General features: G+C 44.6%; 1 protein-coding gene across 1 annotated transcript in view; it reads left to right on the top strand.

Annotated features, from left to right (window-relative positions):
• Positions 1-4,405: 4,405 nt before the first annotated feature.
• Positions 4,406-19,261, top strand: part of klf5l (Kruppel like factor 5 like) — a 20,809-nt gene continuing 5,953 nt past the window's right edge. The window contains exons 1-3 of the mRNA XM_076102569.1: positions 4,406-4,546; positions 14,332-15,259; positions 16,607-16,666. Of these exons, the coding sequence (XP_075958684.1) occupies positions 4,406-4,546; positions 14,332-15,259; positions 16,607-16,666 (1,129 nt within the window). The remainder of the gene's footprint in view (positions 4,547-14,331; positions 15,260-16,606; positions 16,667-19,261) is intronic.

Genomic DNA, 19,261 nt, shown 5'->3' with positions numbered 1-19,261 from the left:
GTTGTCTCCGGGCAGCAGACTCACAGACTTTACTCACGTTAAGGAGAGTTCACCGACAAGACGGTGGCAGACATTTGTCAATATGTCGGATCCAAACACAATGCTAATATGGAACCTGATGAAGAACTTTGTCCGATGAAGGTGGCTGCATCTGGAGGCATCACTTCTAACCTACACACACACACACACACACACACACACACACACACACACACACACACACACACGCACACACACACACACACACCTTCAACCGCCGGACTCTAGACAATACTTGTGAATCCACCAGACGTGCCACAGTAGTTCAGAGAAGCAACTCTGCTAAAAACACGCGTTACAGCTCGACAGCAGAGGCCAAACACCACACACTGGATTTCTTTTTGAATGTTTTACACTTTTCCTCCACAGGTTTCGCTCACTGACTGACAGTTTTGACGTTTCCGCTGAGTGAAATATTCAAACCAAAGACTCTTGTGTGTCTGCATCATCACCATTTGCATTTCATTTACATCAAATACAAATATACTAGATGTCTCGTGCATCACTTTAGAGACATTTCCCTTGAAATCAGCTCGATATATTTGATATCTCCGAAAACTTTGGGATCTCCGCTACAACTATAAACGTGTGTGAGTTTGACTGAAGTCCAGCTGAAGAGTTTGGAATGAGTGAGGGGATAATCACCTTCAGTCTCCGTTGTCTCTTTAATGGTAACCAAATGTTCTGCTGTTCAAAAGATCTCTTATGTTCATGCCCTTTCTGTTTATTTTAATTATATTAGAAAAAGAATACACCAGAATAATACAAATAATTACATAGAACACCACTGTAATCTTTTGTCAGATGACAAACTGCCATAATAGTTCACTCTGTCTGATATTTTAGTCATTACAAGCCTCTCTGTTGGCAGCACCTATTAAACCTGTGTCACCCTGGAGTCATAGTACACTGTTCACTCTGTTTGAACATATGTTTGAGCTGACAACGGTAACGCTCCATTGGATTCAAGCCAAATGGGGAGTCAACTCAAGTACAACAGCAGAATGTACATCAGCTGATAAAAAGGTAAAACACAAGTCTGCTTGAGGCTTTTCATGTATCATTGAAACTGAAACTGTGTTTAGCAATATTTAGCAAAACTAGGAATGATTGGAATGAACTGAGCTTATGGATAGAGGGTATGAACGTGGATTGTGCTGCAGGAGTTTTATTAACGAGCAAACACAAACTCCACATTTGAAGCATTCGTGCTCCACGCTCAAAGCTTGTGTGGTGAATCATTTTAAATTCATTCTTCGTGGTATGATTGTTTGCTTCATAGAAGCATGATAAAAGTAGCACGGGCCAATTTCGAGATGTGTAATTAAAACTCAATCATGGAAAGCAAGGCAGGCAGATCTGGTTCTGTGGCTCCAGTCCGTCCTCCTACTTACAAACAGCGGCCAAATCGTTGCGTAAATCCAACAAAAGATTTCTTGGTAAAACACTTGATGGACAAAAGCTTCAGAAGCCACTTGTATCGTGAGTCATTCAGCTCAAAGTTGAAAGTCCTACAGGCCATAATAGAGTTACTGTTTCCAAAAGTTGTACAAAGGCTGTAAAATACCTCATTGTGCTTTTAATTAACAAATATACAGATTTGGTAGTAGCATCTTCTGTAAGATTGCAATGCCAGTCGGTTCGTTGTTCCACAACTTTGGTCTATTGGATGGATTGCCGTGAATTGGAGTGCAGGTATGGTGCCCAGATGATAAAACCTTGTAACTTCCGTCATCTCCTGGTTTAGTTCCTTTGGCGCCAACAGGAAGTTGAACATTTAAACTAACTGCAAAACTGATGACATTCCCCTCCGCTGTGCTTTGTGTTTAATGCTAATCTACGGTGACCATATTTAGGATGGGGGACAAGTATTTCAGCGCATATGTTTGGCCGTCTTCATATGATCTTTTATATTTCCACCATGCTGGAGCTCTTTTCTCTTCTACAAGACAGCTAAAATACAGACAAAGCAATCGTGAATTCAGATGGGTTTGGTAGCAATGATGGATAAACTTTTATGGAAGCACTGAAAACAAATATGGTATTACAGAAATGTGTCCAGACTCAAGACCCCCAGTTTGAAACTGGGACAATCCCGACAAATCTGGGAAAATGGTCACCGTATACGACTGACGAAATGTTAGCATGCTAACATGCTAAACTAAGAAGGTAAGCATGTTGAACATAGCTGCTTAACAGCAGCATGCTAGCATTGCCAATTGGAGCATGTTGGTGTTAGCATTTAGCACAAACCGCGGTGGCCCATTTTAAGGATTTGTGTCTTTGCCATGGAACCAACCGGCTTGAAGCACCACAGAGAGATTAAGGGGAGTCAGAAAGTATTTACAGATGGACCAACACATGGTTGGTTTTGGTCTTTTAATGGTATTTGTTTACAATAAGAAAAATAAAGAAAAACACCAGCCTAATGCTAAGATAGCAGATAGGATCCCTCTGCTGAGCTGAACCTCCTGCTGTCTTATTGTGCAATTGGGGAGAAAAAAATAAATAAACCAACTGTTTAATAGTTCAATAATAAACACTTAAATACACAACACAACAACGCAAACTACTTTGTAAGCAATCAGGGGCGATGTACCAGAGGAAAAAAGTAGGAGTTTGCATGAATGGATTAATGAACGGGCCTCCCGTGCACAGGGCTCCCCTGGCCTTCACCGACATAAAGTCATTCAAAGAGTCACAAACCAACCAGGTAGAGACTCAAAGTGGCCACAAAGAAACATAAAACAACTGCAAAGAGACACAAAAAGACTACAAAGCAACACAAACAGAGACTCATAACGACTACGGAAAGGGACAAAACAACCTCAAAGAGACACAAAGTAACTACAAAGAGACACAGAACAACCTCAAAGAGACACAAATGACTACAAAGAGACACAAAGCAACTATAAAAGTGTTGCTGCTGTGTAGGAGAGGTTGTGCGCCCTTTTGCATGTCTGTGACCAAAGGATCCATTTTCTCATAATTCACCACTGAGTGTCTCTGTGACCTATAAAACCATGTCCTAACTTGCTTCAAAATACAGTTTGTCAGAGTAATTCCAGACGGGCATACTTAGTTCACACATGTGTGTCCTCATCAATGTATCTATGTGTTGAAGATGAAGAGAGCAGGATCAGCTTGAGCAAGCGCCAAAAGAAGGTGTGTTGCGTCACCGCTGTATCTGTTGCTCGCGGCTGGTTAAAACGCCGTCATCGCCGCGAGGACTCTCAGCTGTAGTGCATGTGGTTAAACTCAAGATGTATTTGAGCAGATAGTCTATTTCTGTTTCACACAGCGGGGCGTGTTCTCTTTTATCAAAGCAAAACATAGAAATGATGTCTGAAGAATTCATTCCTGTGTGTTGAAGATAAATAAACATGTGTATTGTTTTGGAGACAATGAAAGGTCGAAGCACATGAATGCATTAGCTAGTTAGTCATATTCTGAAACTCCCGCTCCCTCGGTGTAACGTCTTTACAGAAAAGAAGATGCCCAGAATACGGATCTTGTAAAATACAGTTTCTATCTGTATGTTTCTATTAAACAGTGTGTGCTGCTGTTATTACCACGACTAAAAGCTTCATCACTCGCTGAACCTGCTGCAACATGCAATGAAATGCACAGTCCTGGAAACTATTTATTACTTCCTGTGTGTTTGTGTGCACACGTGATTGTCCAACTTCGTCCCCTAGGATCACGTACAACAGATTTGGAAAACTGGTCATGAAGATAGAAATACAACTTTCCTGCTAATTATATACAATAAGATTTGATAAAAAACGTTTTTTTAATGTGTGCATGGCCTCAGGAGAACTTCAGCATGAGTCATGTATTTCTTTTTGTGTGACGGGAATACGCGGTGTTGCACAAGTCACAAATTTAAGAAAGATGACAAGAAAAAAAATGAAAGGTCTTCATTTGGCAGTAATTTATACATAAACATACAGTATGACTGCAGAGATCAAGATTGTATTTGTCGCTGCACGGTCGTGTGTGTGTGTGTGTGTGTGTGTGTGTGTGTGTGTGTGTGTGTGTGTGTGTGTGTGTGTGCGTGTAGTTGAGGAGACAACAGTGCCTGATGCCCTCCAGTTGGTTTTCCTTCTTCCTCAGAGTCTCTCAGGTGAGTCCCGCCTCCCTCCACGCAGCTGATTGGACCAGGAGACTCATCCTCTGCTCTCATTGGCTCGCTTCGCTGCAGGGTCCATACTTGAGCTCAGGTAAAACCTACCTGTGGCCCAGAAGAGAGGGGAGGGCTGTGGAATAACTGCGTAGCTTTCAGCTGAATTAAAGGCGCATTTACCCGCAATAAATCTCTATGTGTTTCTAACCAAAATTCACAAGAAGATAAGAAACCGGTCTGATGGCAGCGAGGGTAGGACTGGCCATGAATCCGCCGCACACGACAGACGAGAGGGCGGTTTTCACGCAGCTGAAGCCCGTGAGGATGCCCGGAGCGGACGGCGCCGAGGAGGCGTCCGTGTTTGAGGACGTCAAACCTGGGGTGAGAGTCACCGCCGACCCGCTGAGGATGGCCTTTTATTGGCTGTTTCCATAACGTTACCTCCGCTGTCATGTTAGAACAGGCGGTGCTGCTGCAGCTGCTGCTTCAGTCACAATAAAAGGTCCTTTTGATGATACACAAAGCTTCTAATGAGCAGTTAATTACCACTGAGCTGCGTGTTGGTTATCAGGCTGCGTTTACCTGAGAAAGGAGGCAGCTCACCTGTATCAGGTAGGCGGGTTAAAGTCCTCCGCAGACACCTGAGAACGCAGGTAAAGTTCACCTGGAAGCTGTAGAGCAGCTAGTGGCAGCTCTGCCATACAAAGCATTCAAATCAAACTTTATTTGTATTCCTCTGATGCAACTTACATTTATTCTAGTCGTATAAAGATGCTATTATTCAGTTGTTAAGACTTATATGAAATCAATACACATAAAGCACTCGCATTGAATGCATTTATTCTAAATATTCTGTGTAATCAGGCCGACAGTTGCAGACAACATCTTTATAGGGAAACAGGCTGATTGTTGTTAGTGTTACACCTGCTTTACATTAGTTGTGTGGTTATTACCCTGCTGCTGCTTCTTATTGTGGTTACTACACACGCTAAGCTTGTTTACAGAGGTGTTTATTACGTGTATTTATACAGCACATCTCAGCAACACGGATGTTTACATGAAACATCAGAAGCATCGAGACAAAGTGCAAAAGAAACGCATCATAAAAGGACATTTACTTACAGTTAAAATCACTAAAGAGCCAAGAGAATAGAACATTAAAACGAGTTCAAATAGAATATAAGTGTGAAATGCAAGAATATAAGTGACAGCACAGAGAGATGAATAATTATTTGTTTAATAAAAAGCGGCAGCAAACAGAGAAGTCATTCAAAAGTGGACACATGCTGTTTCCTGCTCGTTTCCTCAAGTGATGGTGACGTCCTGCCTGCAGAAGATGAGCGGTCATCGGATGTGATCACATGATGCAGAAGCAGGTTGAATTTTAGACAATTCTGCAAAATGGCGTCTTCTCCATCCACCATCGCATTCCTCTAGATCTGCAGAGGATACTCGGTGAATGCTCTGAAGCCAGATATGTGGCTAATCGTTAACAGTTAAATGGCTGTGAGTGTTTGCGTGCTCACAACAGACAGAAACCAGAAGCCTCGGTACGGCGCTGGTGTTTGGTAAACAGACCCTGAGACCCGAGGCTCACGGCGCTCTGCTCCTCACACAGGACCACCAACAGTTTGAGAGCTTGAAGATGTTTGCTTTGGTCACTCTTGGTGCTTTTTCTCAGTGCTGATACATGTGGATGTGATGCAGTCTTTTCTCCAGGTTTTATTCTCTTGTGTCTCTTGTGTGATGTTAAAAACACCGTGTAGCTTCTCCGCCTACCTCGCTGCAGATGGATGTCGCCCGAAATGACATGTCATAAACACAGAAGTATTTTATAGCCTAAACGAACTGCATTGTGGGATTCCATGAATCACGATGTAACGCAGCTGAAAACCTGAACACAGCGTTTAAGTCGTCAATCATTCACTCGAGCATCATGAGACAAAACGGAGTCTTGTTTGCGTGACAGTCCTCTTGACAGTTATTTGACAACTTACAAGGACACATTTTAACATGAAAACATCACGCGATGCTGCGTCTCTGCAACAACACCGTTTGTGTCGCTTCTGTTGTGCTCAAGACAAAAAGAAGGCCGACATTCAGCCGCGTTCTCTCTCGTGTCTCGTTGCTGCAAACATGGCGCGCTTCATGTTATGCAAAGCGTGACTTTGACAGGAACAAAGGAGTCGGCTTAAGTGAAATAGTTGCCCCCCCCAGGCAAATTAAAGCCAACCGCAGCTGGAGAGGGTTCACCTTACGTGCTCTTGATTCACCGTGAATGTGCACGAAGACGGTTTCTCAAACACATTCCTCACAGATACTCAGGTCGTTCTCTGTACATTTCATCCTCTCTCTTCCTCCGACTATAACTCAGTGTCAAACACAGGGTTTCCCATTTGAGCAGAGCACGACAGAGAGTTCTGTGTAAACGCTTTCTCTTTTTGTTGTGTCATTGTGTTGGTGTTTTAAAGAGCGCTTCACGGAGCCGGTGTCGTGACAGCAGTATGTTGCCCGACCTGTCTGAGCAGAGCCCGCATCTCCACAGGGCTCCGGGCTAAGAGTCAGGATGATAAAAGGCTCATGAGAAAAGTCACAGCAGCAGTGAGAGGCTGCTGAGGCTCGTCAAACATGCAGGTCTTTGGTTCCCCCGAGCATCGATGTCTTCACCCTTTTGATCCGTGTTTGTGTGTCTAAATGTTTCCTTTTCCTGCCGAGTAAGCACTCAGTAAATGAACTCGCTGATCTTTTTTGTGACGTCTGTGTCCGTGACGTTTTCCCACACTTGTTTATAAATGAAGTTCATGAGGAGCGGATACTCAAAAGAAGGAGTGAAATTACATTTGGTGCACTTGAGCTTTTCCTTCAAAGTGTTTTTCTTCTCTTGTGTCGATAAGCTGTGAGCTCAGCATCAGATCACCTTCTCTTAGCTCATGTTGTGGTCTCCACCAGCTGCTACATGTTCCAGTTTGTTGACCCAAACCTCGACAGTAAGGGTTGCACTTGGCACCTATTGTTTTGCCATCAGGAGGAAACACTTTTTATCAAATACAAACAAATTTATTTCACATTTCAACATTTGTTGCATTAGTAATATTTCATATTTTGCTGTCACTCTTGCATAACTTGTGTTTCTTGAGGTATTCGGTTATTTTAGAGCCCAGTCGATCTCAGAAACAGTGCAGTGACTCTGTGTGTGTTGTGTACAGTAGAGTAGTAGTATGTTAATGGAGTAACGCTGTCATTTGAACCACACTAATGAACGGGCCGGATGACTGGTGATGTGAGACCACAGTGATTATTTAAAGAGGTCAACGTCGAGGTCCAGTGTTAATGTTTAGTCTGAGATGTTTCTGCAGTCACCAGACATCACCTGGATTTAATGATAAGATTTTTCATCAGCTGCCATTCCATGAAGGGACATGTACTTTAGTCTATACAGTATCAGGAAACAGTAGTACAGTACCCATCACAGGTTCCTAGACCCCAGTGAGACTTAAAAAATGCATCTTTGGTCCAAAGCTTAAGATGTTCCCGTTACCTACGTATAATACAAATCAGTGGCATTTATTTCCTTCAGTAATGACTTTAAAATGTGTGCGTCATACTTACAAAAACAAAAGAAACTTCATGTACACACACTAACTTTCTGTCAGCCACAGACTGAAGTTTGTCGGCTCATCAAAACATTTGTCTGGAGTATTTTGAAAGTTCTTTTTCTTCCAAGCAGTCCATGTTTTCTTCTGGAATCAATCTGTTCATGAACCGCAGCAGTAATGGCAGAATAAGTAACTGATATGAAACCTATTTCCAGATTCTTTTGTCGTGAAATCACCAAAAGCTTTTCCTGTTAGACCGAGCGCAGACGGGAGAAGTTACAGAGTAACTTTGTGGCGTACACGTCAAGAGTGTGTAGGCAGTCACGCATAATGATTCCTGAAGATCAATACTCTGATATGGTTTAGATCGGTTTCCAGTGTGTTATTTTAATGTCCCGGGATTGTACAGGGACCTCCTTTTGTTTGACTTTATGTCACGGGCCAGACTGACCCTCCTCCACATGTTCTCCTGTCACGTCAGCCTTCCATTAGTGAATCCTCTTGACGTCTTCTTTCAGGCCCTTGTTGCCGACGGATATGTTTCAGGCTGCTGACGGCTGAAATGGTTTTGGTTTGACTAATGATTTGACTTTCCAGAGCAACACACGCAGCTGCTTTGCATCTGAGCAAGCGTCTGCTGACGACGAGTCTAAGCTCGCAGCACTCACCCACTCTTCATTTGAGCAAACGTGATTCATTTGTTTGGTTCCTTCTCGGGGACTAAACATTTGGGACGATGGACCTAATTTAGAATTAGTGTCTCTCCTTCTGCTGGTATCTGTGATTTGGTATCATTAAACACAACATAAAGAGTTCCCTCATATCCTCCCGTACATGAACCTGGCTATTAAATAGCTCATCAAATCTCAGATCCATGCAAACACGATTAGTCAAAGAAATTGGCTTTTTTGCACATGGAATCGTTTTTTACTGAGAGGTTTTATTCATCTGTGGTGAACGTGCATCTTATTGGAAAAGAGTGTCATTACTGGCTGATAAACATGTTTTTCATTTCATCCTGTTGCATCTGCAGACCCATAAACCAGCCTGATCCTCCTGCAGAGTGTCAGTTCACCAGCAGACCAATCAGAAACCCACTAGAGTTGTTGAGTCTAATGATGTCATCCGTACCCATCATGCCCAGTCGTGTCTCTGTCCCAGACAACGCACGCCGCCCGCAGACAGTCCTACTCTACTGTTTCCTAATGCCTGAGGTCTGCAAACTCATCTATTGTGAGCTGCAAAATCTCTTTAACGACTGCCACTGTTGAATAAAAAACATTAGGTGAAATCATTTTGTGATGAGCGAAGAAGTCTTCCAGTATCTCTAAACATGTAGCTACGTACAGGATGGAGGGATGTTCGCCTGGCCCAACAAAATGCCGCAGCGATAATTCATTTCAAATGAAAACACCAGTAGAGGAGCTCCCCGTCTTACTGCAAGCTACACTGGAGAAGTCTGTTTTGTGGGACGATAAAAGAACAAAGAGTGACAAGAAATAAGAGACAGAAATAATACGACGCGAGAAAGAAGTTATAGTCTGGACGAACTGTTAACCTGAACAGAAGGACGTTGCAGTTCAGCTCCAAAGAACTCAAAACGATTTGTGTTTTATGATTAATGGCGAAGAAGAGAACTGTTCCCATACATTCATGATTGACCTTATGCGTGTGGGGATGTATGAACATACAGTATGTTGGGATACATACATATCTTCCTTTATGGACATGAGTGTGTAAATCATACATACTTTTGCATAAAAGCGTCATATGTTTAACACCAGTAACTTCAAAAACAAAGGCCTCATTCATAAGAAGTGTTTGGTTTCTCAAGTATAATAGACGTATGAAGGTATTATCAAATGTTTGATCAAAATATATCAATACCCGACTTTCCCAGAAGAGCCACAGTGGATTCCGTCCAGTTGCCTCTTGTCTTTACTCGTCCCCGTCCTGTGAAGCCGATGCCTCCGTATCTCTCCCTCTATCAGCGGCCATAAACCATCACCACCGTCTCAAAGGTTTTGTTTTCGTGATTTCTGCTCTGGTGATTGGCAGCAAGCAGACCGGGGGGGGGGGGGGCGACACTATCAGCTCTGTCTTTTTTTTTTATGGAGATCCAAAGGCGAACGGCCGCCGTTTTGCCTGCATTCCCAAGAGCCATAAAGGCAAACTGGTGTGCAGACGCAGCCATTTGTTTAGCAGTTATCAGGGGGAGGGGTCTGATAAAGATGGCCGACCTGGTGGCTTGGAGGCTTTTGAGGAAGAGGAGAGCGGTCAGAGTGTTGCTTTTATTGATTCGTTTTCGGTTCAGTAGGAGTCTGGCATACGTAGACGTGGTTTAACCATCTGTTGAGGATTTCATAGATAATCCCAATAAGCTACATTTGAGATGAATAGCAATATTTCTAGTAAATATGTCAAAGGAAGAATTGTTTTTGTAATCAGGACAAAGGATTCAGAAGAGGAGGAGCAAAGCCTCGGTTATTCTCCCAAACGGACGGGTTCCAGCTACGTATTTCTGCTTTTTCAAAATAAACTTCCACAGGAAACTACTGAGTTAGGTTTCGAAAAACATCGTCGTTTGGGTTCAAATTAACGAAAGTGTCGCGACTAACGAATAAATCAACGTTAGTTCTGATATGTACAGATCAGCACCCGCCAATCCGTTCAATGAGAGCAGAGCCCTGATTGGTTGGACAGGTTGGTTCTCTGACAGCGTGTTGGGTTCATCAGGAGGCCGCTGTTCTTCCCCGTGGGAAACAAGAAGTCAATGTTGATTTATTTGTCACGTAACTTGCATACTTCGGTAACTGCACGTCCGTAGTTGTTTTAACCCAAAAGACGAACCTAACTAAGTCGTTTAGTTGCTTAAACCTAACTAAGTTATTTCCTGTGAAAACGTATACAAGTAACGGACAAAAATTGACACTTGTTGCTGGACTTGAGAAAAATGAGAATTAACCTTTTGTAAAATATCATAGGAACAACAAGATGTTCAGTGTGATGGAGCTTCGAGTCTCTGCGAGCTGATTTTCATGCTGTTGGTGCACCAGATGGAAACTAGTAACTATGAGGATTATGAGGGGGGGGGAACCTAATTTAGAAATGTTAAACACTGATAGCAGTTTTCTGTGCAGTAAATGAGACGAAAGTTCTGTTAGGATGGATGTCAGATTGGCTGGAAGTGTGGGAACTCCCACTCCATCCCATAAACCTGAACACAACTGATAAGAGACTGTTATCGGGCAGAAGGACTCAGAGCGGAGCAGTTGTCCATGTTCTCCAATTATTAACCAGGTCTTAGCCTCAAGATATTGTACTTGTTTACCACGTAAAATCATACAAAGACATTTTGAATCGTAGTTCATCGACTAGTTTCCTTTGAGGTTGCCGTGCCTCTTGTGTAATGTGTCTGCGATCGTTAACGTATCTTACAAGGCTCTTTCTACAATACTTGGAGGACAAACACTAAATAAACACCCACACCTTCTTATTGAAAATGGCAGGGTTTCCCTTTAGCTCTCAGAAATTATTAATAATAATAATAATAATAATAATGATGAAGTTCATGGGATTGAAATACTAGAGTCAGTGTTCTTTATTGTCCTGACCAGAGATATTACTTAGGAAGAGGAGGTACTTAATGGACTCATTATACAAGATCTTTCTTGATCTAGAGGTTTGCTGTGCATGTGTGCAAAGTCAGTGGCACAGTTCATCAAATTTAGGAGAATTATTTGTGCATTTCTCTGATTATGCTAGTGCATCTTATATACATGCATGACCACCCTTCAACTTCAGCATATCTTCAGACTCGTGAGTTTGTTGCAAAACCGGCTCGCTGTTAAAGAAACTGCAGCCCAACATCGTCTCTGCTTGTGCAGCGAGGAGAAGAGGCTGAAATAGGTGAAATGTCACCAGCGAAAAAACATGCAAGTGAATAGGAGAACAGAGGTTGACAGCAAGAGGGATCGACAGCAGGGGAAGCGACCAAGGGCACCCGAGGGAGGCACACAGGAGGGAGGAGGGAAGGAAACAAGAGAGGCTGTTTTTGTTTTTTCTTATCAAGTCAATCAGTGTCCATGAACACGAAACCAATAGATTGCATTTCCTGACTGTTTCTCAACCTGCCACGATACCCGGCTCAGCAATTACCCTCCAACATTTGTGTATGAAAATATATCAGCAGGTTATTGATGGAGGGATCGGGTGTGTGTGTGTGTGTGTGTGTGTGTGTGTGTGTGTGTGTGTGTGTGTGTGTGTGTTGACGGCGCTGCAGAATGATAGCGTTGAAACGGGCCTTTTCTCTGCTGCTTTCTGCTCCCGTTGAGCTGCTGGACTCGACCTCCAGCCCGTCAGCACCTCGTTAGGTCATTCGTCCCGAATCATCCGGTTCAGCAGGACTCCGCTGTGCCCTCTGGGTTCTGGTTTCTTTAGCTCCCACTGATCCGGATAAATTGCACAAAGTACAGTTTGTTTAAGTTTCATATGTTTAATGATTATCAGCATTTTTCCTGTCTGCTATCTGTATAATCGACGTTGTGTAAAATGTTCTCTCTGTGTTTTCTATGAGTTGTGTGCAGCTTCCTGGTCAGCAGTTACTTTGAGTCCTCTCTGATCTCCCCGTCAGATAATAATCAATATCGGTTTCATAATCAGCCGCTCACTTTCTTTCCTCACCTTGTTTTCTCTCCTTGTTGGCCCTCACTTCCTTCTCGTTCTCTTTTTTTTGTTTGGCTCTTTCCTTCCTCTCTTCATCCTCTCCTCATCCTCTCCTCATCCTCTCTTCAGCGCTGTGTGTCTGTCGTCACTGTGACCATCAGAATCTTTTTGTCTGCCGGGTCTATTTTTACCAGACGCTCTTTAACTTTCCTTCAGCCTTTGTTTGGTTCGCTGCTTTTTTTCTTTCTTTTTTTCGTCTTCACGGTTGAAACCGCTTCCATCGGCCACGCCCACAGAGGGAACTCTCCGTCTGCGTGTCTGTGTGGAGCAGAGAGTGTGTGTGTTGGCAAGTTACTGTGAATTTGGACGTGCTTGCCTTCATTTGTGTACATTTGTGCATATTTGTGCAAACATATGTTTGTTTTTGTGTGTGTGTGTGTGTGTGTGTGTGTGTGTGTGTGTGTGTGTGTGTTTGTGTGTGTGTGTGTGTGGTCTCTGCAGCACAGATTCTTCATGTAACGGCTGGTTCACCTCTAAAGGAGTGAATCTCTGCTTCACAGACTCTGAATGACACACACACACACACCAGTTCATCAGGATTAAGATCAGATCTTCTCAAAGGAAGAGGAAAATACCTGCTATTTATTTTCGTACACGCTCCTCCACCTGTCTGGTCTTGTTGCTTAAAAGCTCTTCTCTGTATTTCCACACATTTGTCACCCATCACACAAGTAGATCTGGTCCGATTTGATTGACAGTTGCATCTCCCTGGTAACAGAATCTAACAACAACTGTCTTCAGATGTCAAACCAGTGAGAAGAGCACAAATAGAAACACACATACAGAAAGCTTTGTCAGAAAGCAGTGCGTTTATGTCCGACTCCATCATCTATAATCAAAAGATGATAAAGAAAATAGATTCCAAAGCTATATTTACTTCATTCGATTATGAAAAATAGTTGGCGGCTATTTGTCTGTTGATGGACTGATCCATTAGTCGAATAATCGTTGCAGCTCGAGTAGAGTGAGATCTCTAAACGTTCGTATGAATCGGCCTCACAGCTCACCCAACGATCAGCTGATGAGTGACATTCACACACAAATCAATGACACCAGTAGCTCTTCTACGTTTACGGATTTGAATTCCAACCAAACCAACAACAGTTCCCTGATGAATGCGTCTCCAAACATGCAGCAGGTGATAACTAGTGAGACATGTTGCAGCCCTGAAGGCTAAAGGAGTAACATCCAGGTGAGCGGAGGTGAAATGCTTCTCTAGCGTTGGCTGATTGTCAGGGCAGTGAGCTCCACTGGGAAGCAGGAATGTGAGGCATGAAGGAGGAGGAAGTCCTGCTTCCAACTTCTCTTAAACTTGTCTTTTATCCTTTCTTCATAGTTGTCATTCTATTGTAATTCCTGTGCAGCTTCCTCTCTCTCACCCCTACAGTGTGTGTCTTTCTATTAACTGGTGGAACGGAGCCATGCCACCTCCACCTTATCACCATCTGCAGCCCATTAATCTCACTGAATAATTCCCTCAGTTAAACAAATACAATGTCCATGTCCATGTTGAACAAATACTGTGACAAACAGCTGCTGCTGTGGATGTTTCAATCGAAACATGTTGTTACCCAAAGCCTCAGGATGTCAACATGAAATGCTCCGGTGGTATTTTATACTTTGGTAGTTTCCACACATTAAATTCACACAGGGAGACCCGCTCTGATACGCACAGTTACGTAGGATATAGGGCTGGGTGATCAATATGATCATTTATTGTAAAGGAATCATTTTGTGGGTGATACAAAATAACTAGTTTTACACTCAGTCTTAAGGAGTTAACAAGGAAGGGTTGTCGTAAATTGCAGTTTCCTTTAACCTTGTCTCTCCTCTGTTCCTTTCCAGGTTCGATTAGAGTTGGACAAATACCTCCCCCAGGTCAACAGTCCTCTCTTGAGTAACCTGATCGATTCTGTCGACAAGAAATACAGACGAGACAGCGCCTCCGTGGTCGACGACTTCTTCTCCGAGGACAAAATGGCTGCTCCTTACAGCCTCAACATCAACTTCATCCTTCCCAGCACCACCCACCTCCGCACGGGCCTCTACCGGCACAACACCAGGACTCTCACGCCGCAGCAGATCAAGACGGAGCCCGGGCTGGAGGTGCCCTGCTCCATCTCCTCCTCCTCCAGCACCCAGGCCCTGCCGGACTTCACCTCCGTCTTCAGCGTGCCGCCCGTAGTCAACAACGTGTTCATCAAGCCGGACATGAGCTGTGGCGTGGTGGTGAGTGCCCCGGCAGGATCCCAGCAGCAGCAGCCAAATCTGGACACAGAGCTTCACATCGGCCCCCCGGCCCCCCAGCCGCAGATCTACCACATGCCCATCACCAGCTGCGCTGACCTCACCATGACTCTGTCGCACGCCAGCCCGTCGGCACACGCCTCCACGAGCGGCAGGACCATGCTGAACCTCTGCAACGTTGCATCCAACGGCAACTACATGATGGCGGAGCACCAGCTACAGCAGCACCACGGTTACTACCAGGCCTCGCCGACCGGCTCATCCCAGCACACGGCGCCCCACAGCCTGCCGCCCTCACCGCCAAACTCTCAGCCAGGGAGCCCGGACGGTCAGGCGGAGCTGCTCAGGTTAGCGCCACACCTTATGCCGCAGTACCAGCAGCGCCTGGACGGGATAAAGGTGACGGGGTTGTCTTCACACGCCATGCTGATGACACATGGACAGGGTGTCCTGACGGGTCCCAAATACAACAGGCGGAACAACCCAGAGCTGGAGAAGAGGAGGATCCACTTCTGTGACTACCCAGGTCGGTGTTTTATCTGCATTTAACTTTAGAATATATCACAGTAAAACCGTTGCCTCACAGCAAGATGGGCCCAGGTTCGATTCCCGGGCTAGACGGGCCTTCTGCGTGGTGATTGCATGTTCTCCCCGTGTCAGTGTTGGTTCTCTCTGGCTTCCGGAGATGCAGCTTAGGTTAGTTGATTGCCCCATGGTGTGGATGTGAGCGTGAATGGTTCTCCGTCTCTATGTGTCATCGGCTCCACACCCCCCGCGACCCTGAACAGGAAAGGCAGTTAAACATAGTGGATGGATGGACAGTCAAACACATTTGTCAAAATATAAGAATAATTTAGCATAGAGTTAAATGACAATCATCTCCTGGTCTTCTGCTTTTGTCAAGGATTTGACATTGTCATTAAACTAAACAGATTTTTCTACCAGTCCCTGAATTTAAGGTATCTTACTTACTCTATCATTTGCATGCTGTATCATTGGCCAGTAACAAATGCACTCTCTGCACATGATCACATTTGTGCGAGTTAAAAGTGAAGACGTTAAACCTCTCGGCAGCAGTACCTTGGTTGTTGCACGCCGCCCAGTTCTTGCCACTGCTTTCAAAGTTGAATCAGTTTGACGTTTTCTGTGAGCGAACTGTCAACGTGCAGCAGATGAGATCACATGAAATGGATGGAAAGGGCGATTCGTGCACTCAAACCCTTGCTGATTGTCAGGTTCTTACGTCTCACTGGGTAATTTGTGTTTGTGCTAAACTGAAATACTTAACTCGCATTCATTGCCAGGCTTTTTAGTTTCTTTTCCTGGAGCTGTTCCTTTTCTTTTCCTGTGTTGGGGACGCTACCTATGATAACGTGCACCTTAGGCAACATGCAAATCTGCCCATATTGAATCATTTTTAACACGAGACACTCACAGAATCACAAGCGAGAGCCCTGCACGATTCCCTGGGCTTTATTAACAGTTTGACGCACAAATGAAAACATGTTTCAGCCACTCCGAGTCGGTTCAAAATGCTTTCTACCGATGCACTGTTGTGTAAATAAGCTCCGCCCCCAAAGCAAAAGCACAAATGCAAATCTGTCAGTAAAATATTGGCTCCTTCTTGCATGTCACAAACAGAATCCAGGTTGCTAGTGTGCTTTATAACACACTGCAAAAAGTGTATGAGACCAATCATTTGAAGTGGTCCATTTGTGTTTGTGAGTGGGTCGGGCCTGGGTTCGTCCACTGATACAAACCCACTCTAGAAACAGCACGTTTTCTCCTTCGTGGACAAAGTCAACTTTGCGTCCGTTGAGAACATTTGAGCCGTCAGCCAATCTCACGATCTCTCTTTGTGATTTCTTTTCAGGCTGCTCCAAAGTTTACACAAAGAGCTCTCATCTGAAGGCACACCAGAGGACGCACACAGGTAAGAAAACACTTCTCCGTGGGTTGAACTTGAAGTGGTGTTTTTCTGCCATGACATAGAATGTATCTCTGCTATCAGCTGTCTGACGGGTCTGCTCCAGCTACGACTTTATCGACTAACAGTTCACTCAGAGACTCTTTAGAGGAAGTCATTGGGTTTCCACCGCAGACACCAGGGTCCAAATTGGAGAAGAAAATGTAAAATCACATTTTAAATTCTGAGAATCTGGAATCTGGTCGACGTTTTGTTTTGTCTTGTCTTGAGGTCTCTTCAAATTCTCAACATTGATGAGGATTTGGAAGAAGTTGCACAAACTCACACCTGTGTGCTGCCTTGTGAAATCCCATTCACGAACTCGTTCTGTCTAAACTAATCCTGGGATTCAGCCTCATCACTGGAACCATTGAGCTCACAGCTCACTTGTCTTCAGCTTATTTATTTGTATTTTCCATATTTTGTCACATTGCCAGTTTCGATACACCCCGTAACTAAAACAGAACACAATGAAGAGTAAAACAACATCGAGGCTAAAGAGTTTGTGCCTGCTCATACCTGTTCTCTGAGCTCCCCCATAGAGAGAGAACAAAGAGGGAGGGAGGAGGGGAGGATGAAGGAAAGAGGGGGAAAAGAGAGGGAAGACGTGCTGTTAAAACGAAGGCCAAACCAGTTACTCCTGCTTTTCAGAGGAGGAAGGAGGAGGAAGGTTGGGGGGGGGGGTTGCAGAATGGGGGAAGGTTTCGATGTGTTTCCCTTCTGTAAGATGAAACCTGTGGACTCCCGGCAGCGTCAGACCTGGATTTTGGAGATTTACTCATGCGATAAAAGCTGCAGTGAGAAAACAGTGAGGGAGAGAAAGACTGAACACGTGAGCGACTGTGTGAAGAGAAATAGGTCTCTCTATTGTCATAAATAGATAAGATGGAACTTTATGGATCCCAGTGGGGAAGTTGGGTTTGTTGCAGCAGCATACAAATAAACTGTGGAAGCAAAAGACAAACAAACTGTAAAGTATGAGTGAGAATAGTAAACAAGACAATACAATGAAGTAAGTGAAGTAAGTCAGAGAGGAAAGACTGTTGAGAGTTTTACACAGATGTCATGGATATATATATATATAATATTGGAGGTTTCTCATGAATATTATTCTTTAAAACCAGATGAACACTTTGTCTTTGACATACTACTATAGTACAATCATCTTAATGCACAGCTGCTAATTCTTTTGCACCTGGAGGAGTTTATACTGTGGTCCGGGGTACACTTTGGTCCGGGGTACACTGTGGTCCGGGGTACACTTTGGTCCGGGGTACACTGTGGTCCGGGGTACACTGTGGTTCGGGGTATACTTTGGTCCGGGGTATACTGTGGTCCGGGGTACACTTTGGTCCGGGGTACACTGTGGTCCGGGGTACACTTTGGTCCGGGGTACACTGTGGTCCGGGGTACACTTTGGTCCGGGGTACACTGTGGTCCGGGGTACACTGTGGTTCGGGGTATACTTTGGTCCGGGGTATACTGTGGTCCGGGGTATACTTTGGTCCGGGGTATACTGTGGTCCGGGGTACACTTTGGTCCGGGGTACACTGTGGTCCGGGGTACACTGTGGTCCGGGGTACACTGTGGTCCGGGGTACACTTTGGTCCGGGGTACACTGTGGTCCGGGGTACACTGTGGTCCGGGGTACACTTTGGTCCGGGGTACACTGTGGTCCGGGGTACACTTTGGTCCGGGGTACACTGTGGTCCGGGGTACACTGTGGTCCGGGGTACACTTTGGTCCGGGGTACACTGTGGTCCGGGGTACACTTTGGTCCGGGGTACACTGTGGTCCGGGGTACACTTTGGTCCGGGGTACACTGTGGTCCGGGGTATACTTTGGTCCGGGGTACACTTTGGTCCGGGGTATACTGTGGTCCGGGGTACACTTTGGTCCGGGGTACACTGTGGTCCGGGGTACACTGTGGTCCGGGGTACACTTTGGTCCGGGGTATACTGTGGTCCAGGGTATACTGTGGTCCAGGGTATACTGTGGTGTGGGGTTTGCAGCGTTGTACATTTGCGATTGTAAACAGCAAAAATAAATACATTTTAAGTGTTCAAAAAGGCGCAGGTAAAATCCTCGGCCGTCCCTTCTGCTCGTTGCGTTCAGCGAGCAGAGAGTCGCTCCACGTTTAGGCGATTGTCGTATGTAAAATCCCGTGAATCCGAACAGGCTTCACCTGAGATCTGACTGAAGCAGGCTTGCCTCGTCTTGTTTTCTTTCATTCAGTTGAGGATGACTCATGATTTGAGCATGTGAAGAATCATTGGGCTGACTGTTCTTACCTGCAGGAAATATTCTCAAGCAAAATAACAAACCCTGAACCATACTGTGTCATATACTGACTCTTCTCTCATTACTGCCTCTAAAACACCTGTTATATTTATGATGAATCTGCACATAAAAGCCTTTGGAAAGTAGTCCAGTCCTGCATCGACTTCAACTGTTTTGTTCTCTGACTGTAGAAAGTGATCATGCTTTATCTTGATTAATGGGGTTCTCTGTTTGCCTATTTGAGTGGTGAAGCCTGCTCACACCTTCAACTCATACGATCAT

The sequence above is a fragment of the Anarhichas minor genome, unplaced genomic scaffold (assembly GCF_050575085.1).
Source record: "Anarhichas minor isolate MPS153535 unplaced genomic scaffold, ASM5057508v1 ptg000027l, whole genome shotgun sequence".
NCBI classification, from domain to species: Eukaryota; Metazoa; Chordata; class Actinopteri; order Perciformes; family Anarhichadidae; genus Anarhichas; species Anarhichas minor.
This window is presented reverse-complemented; position numbering and strand designations above follow the sequence as displayed.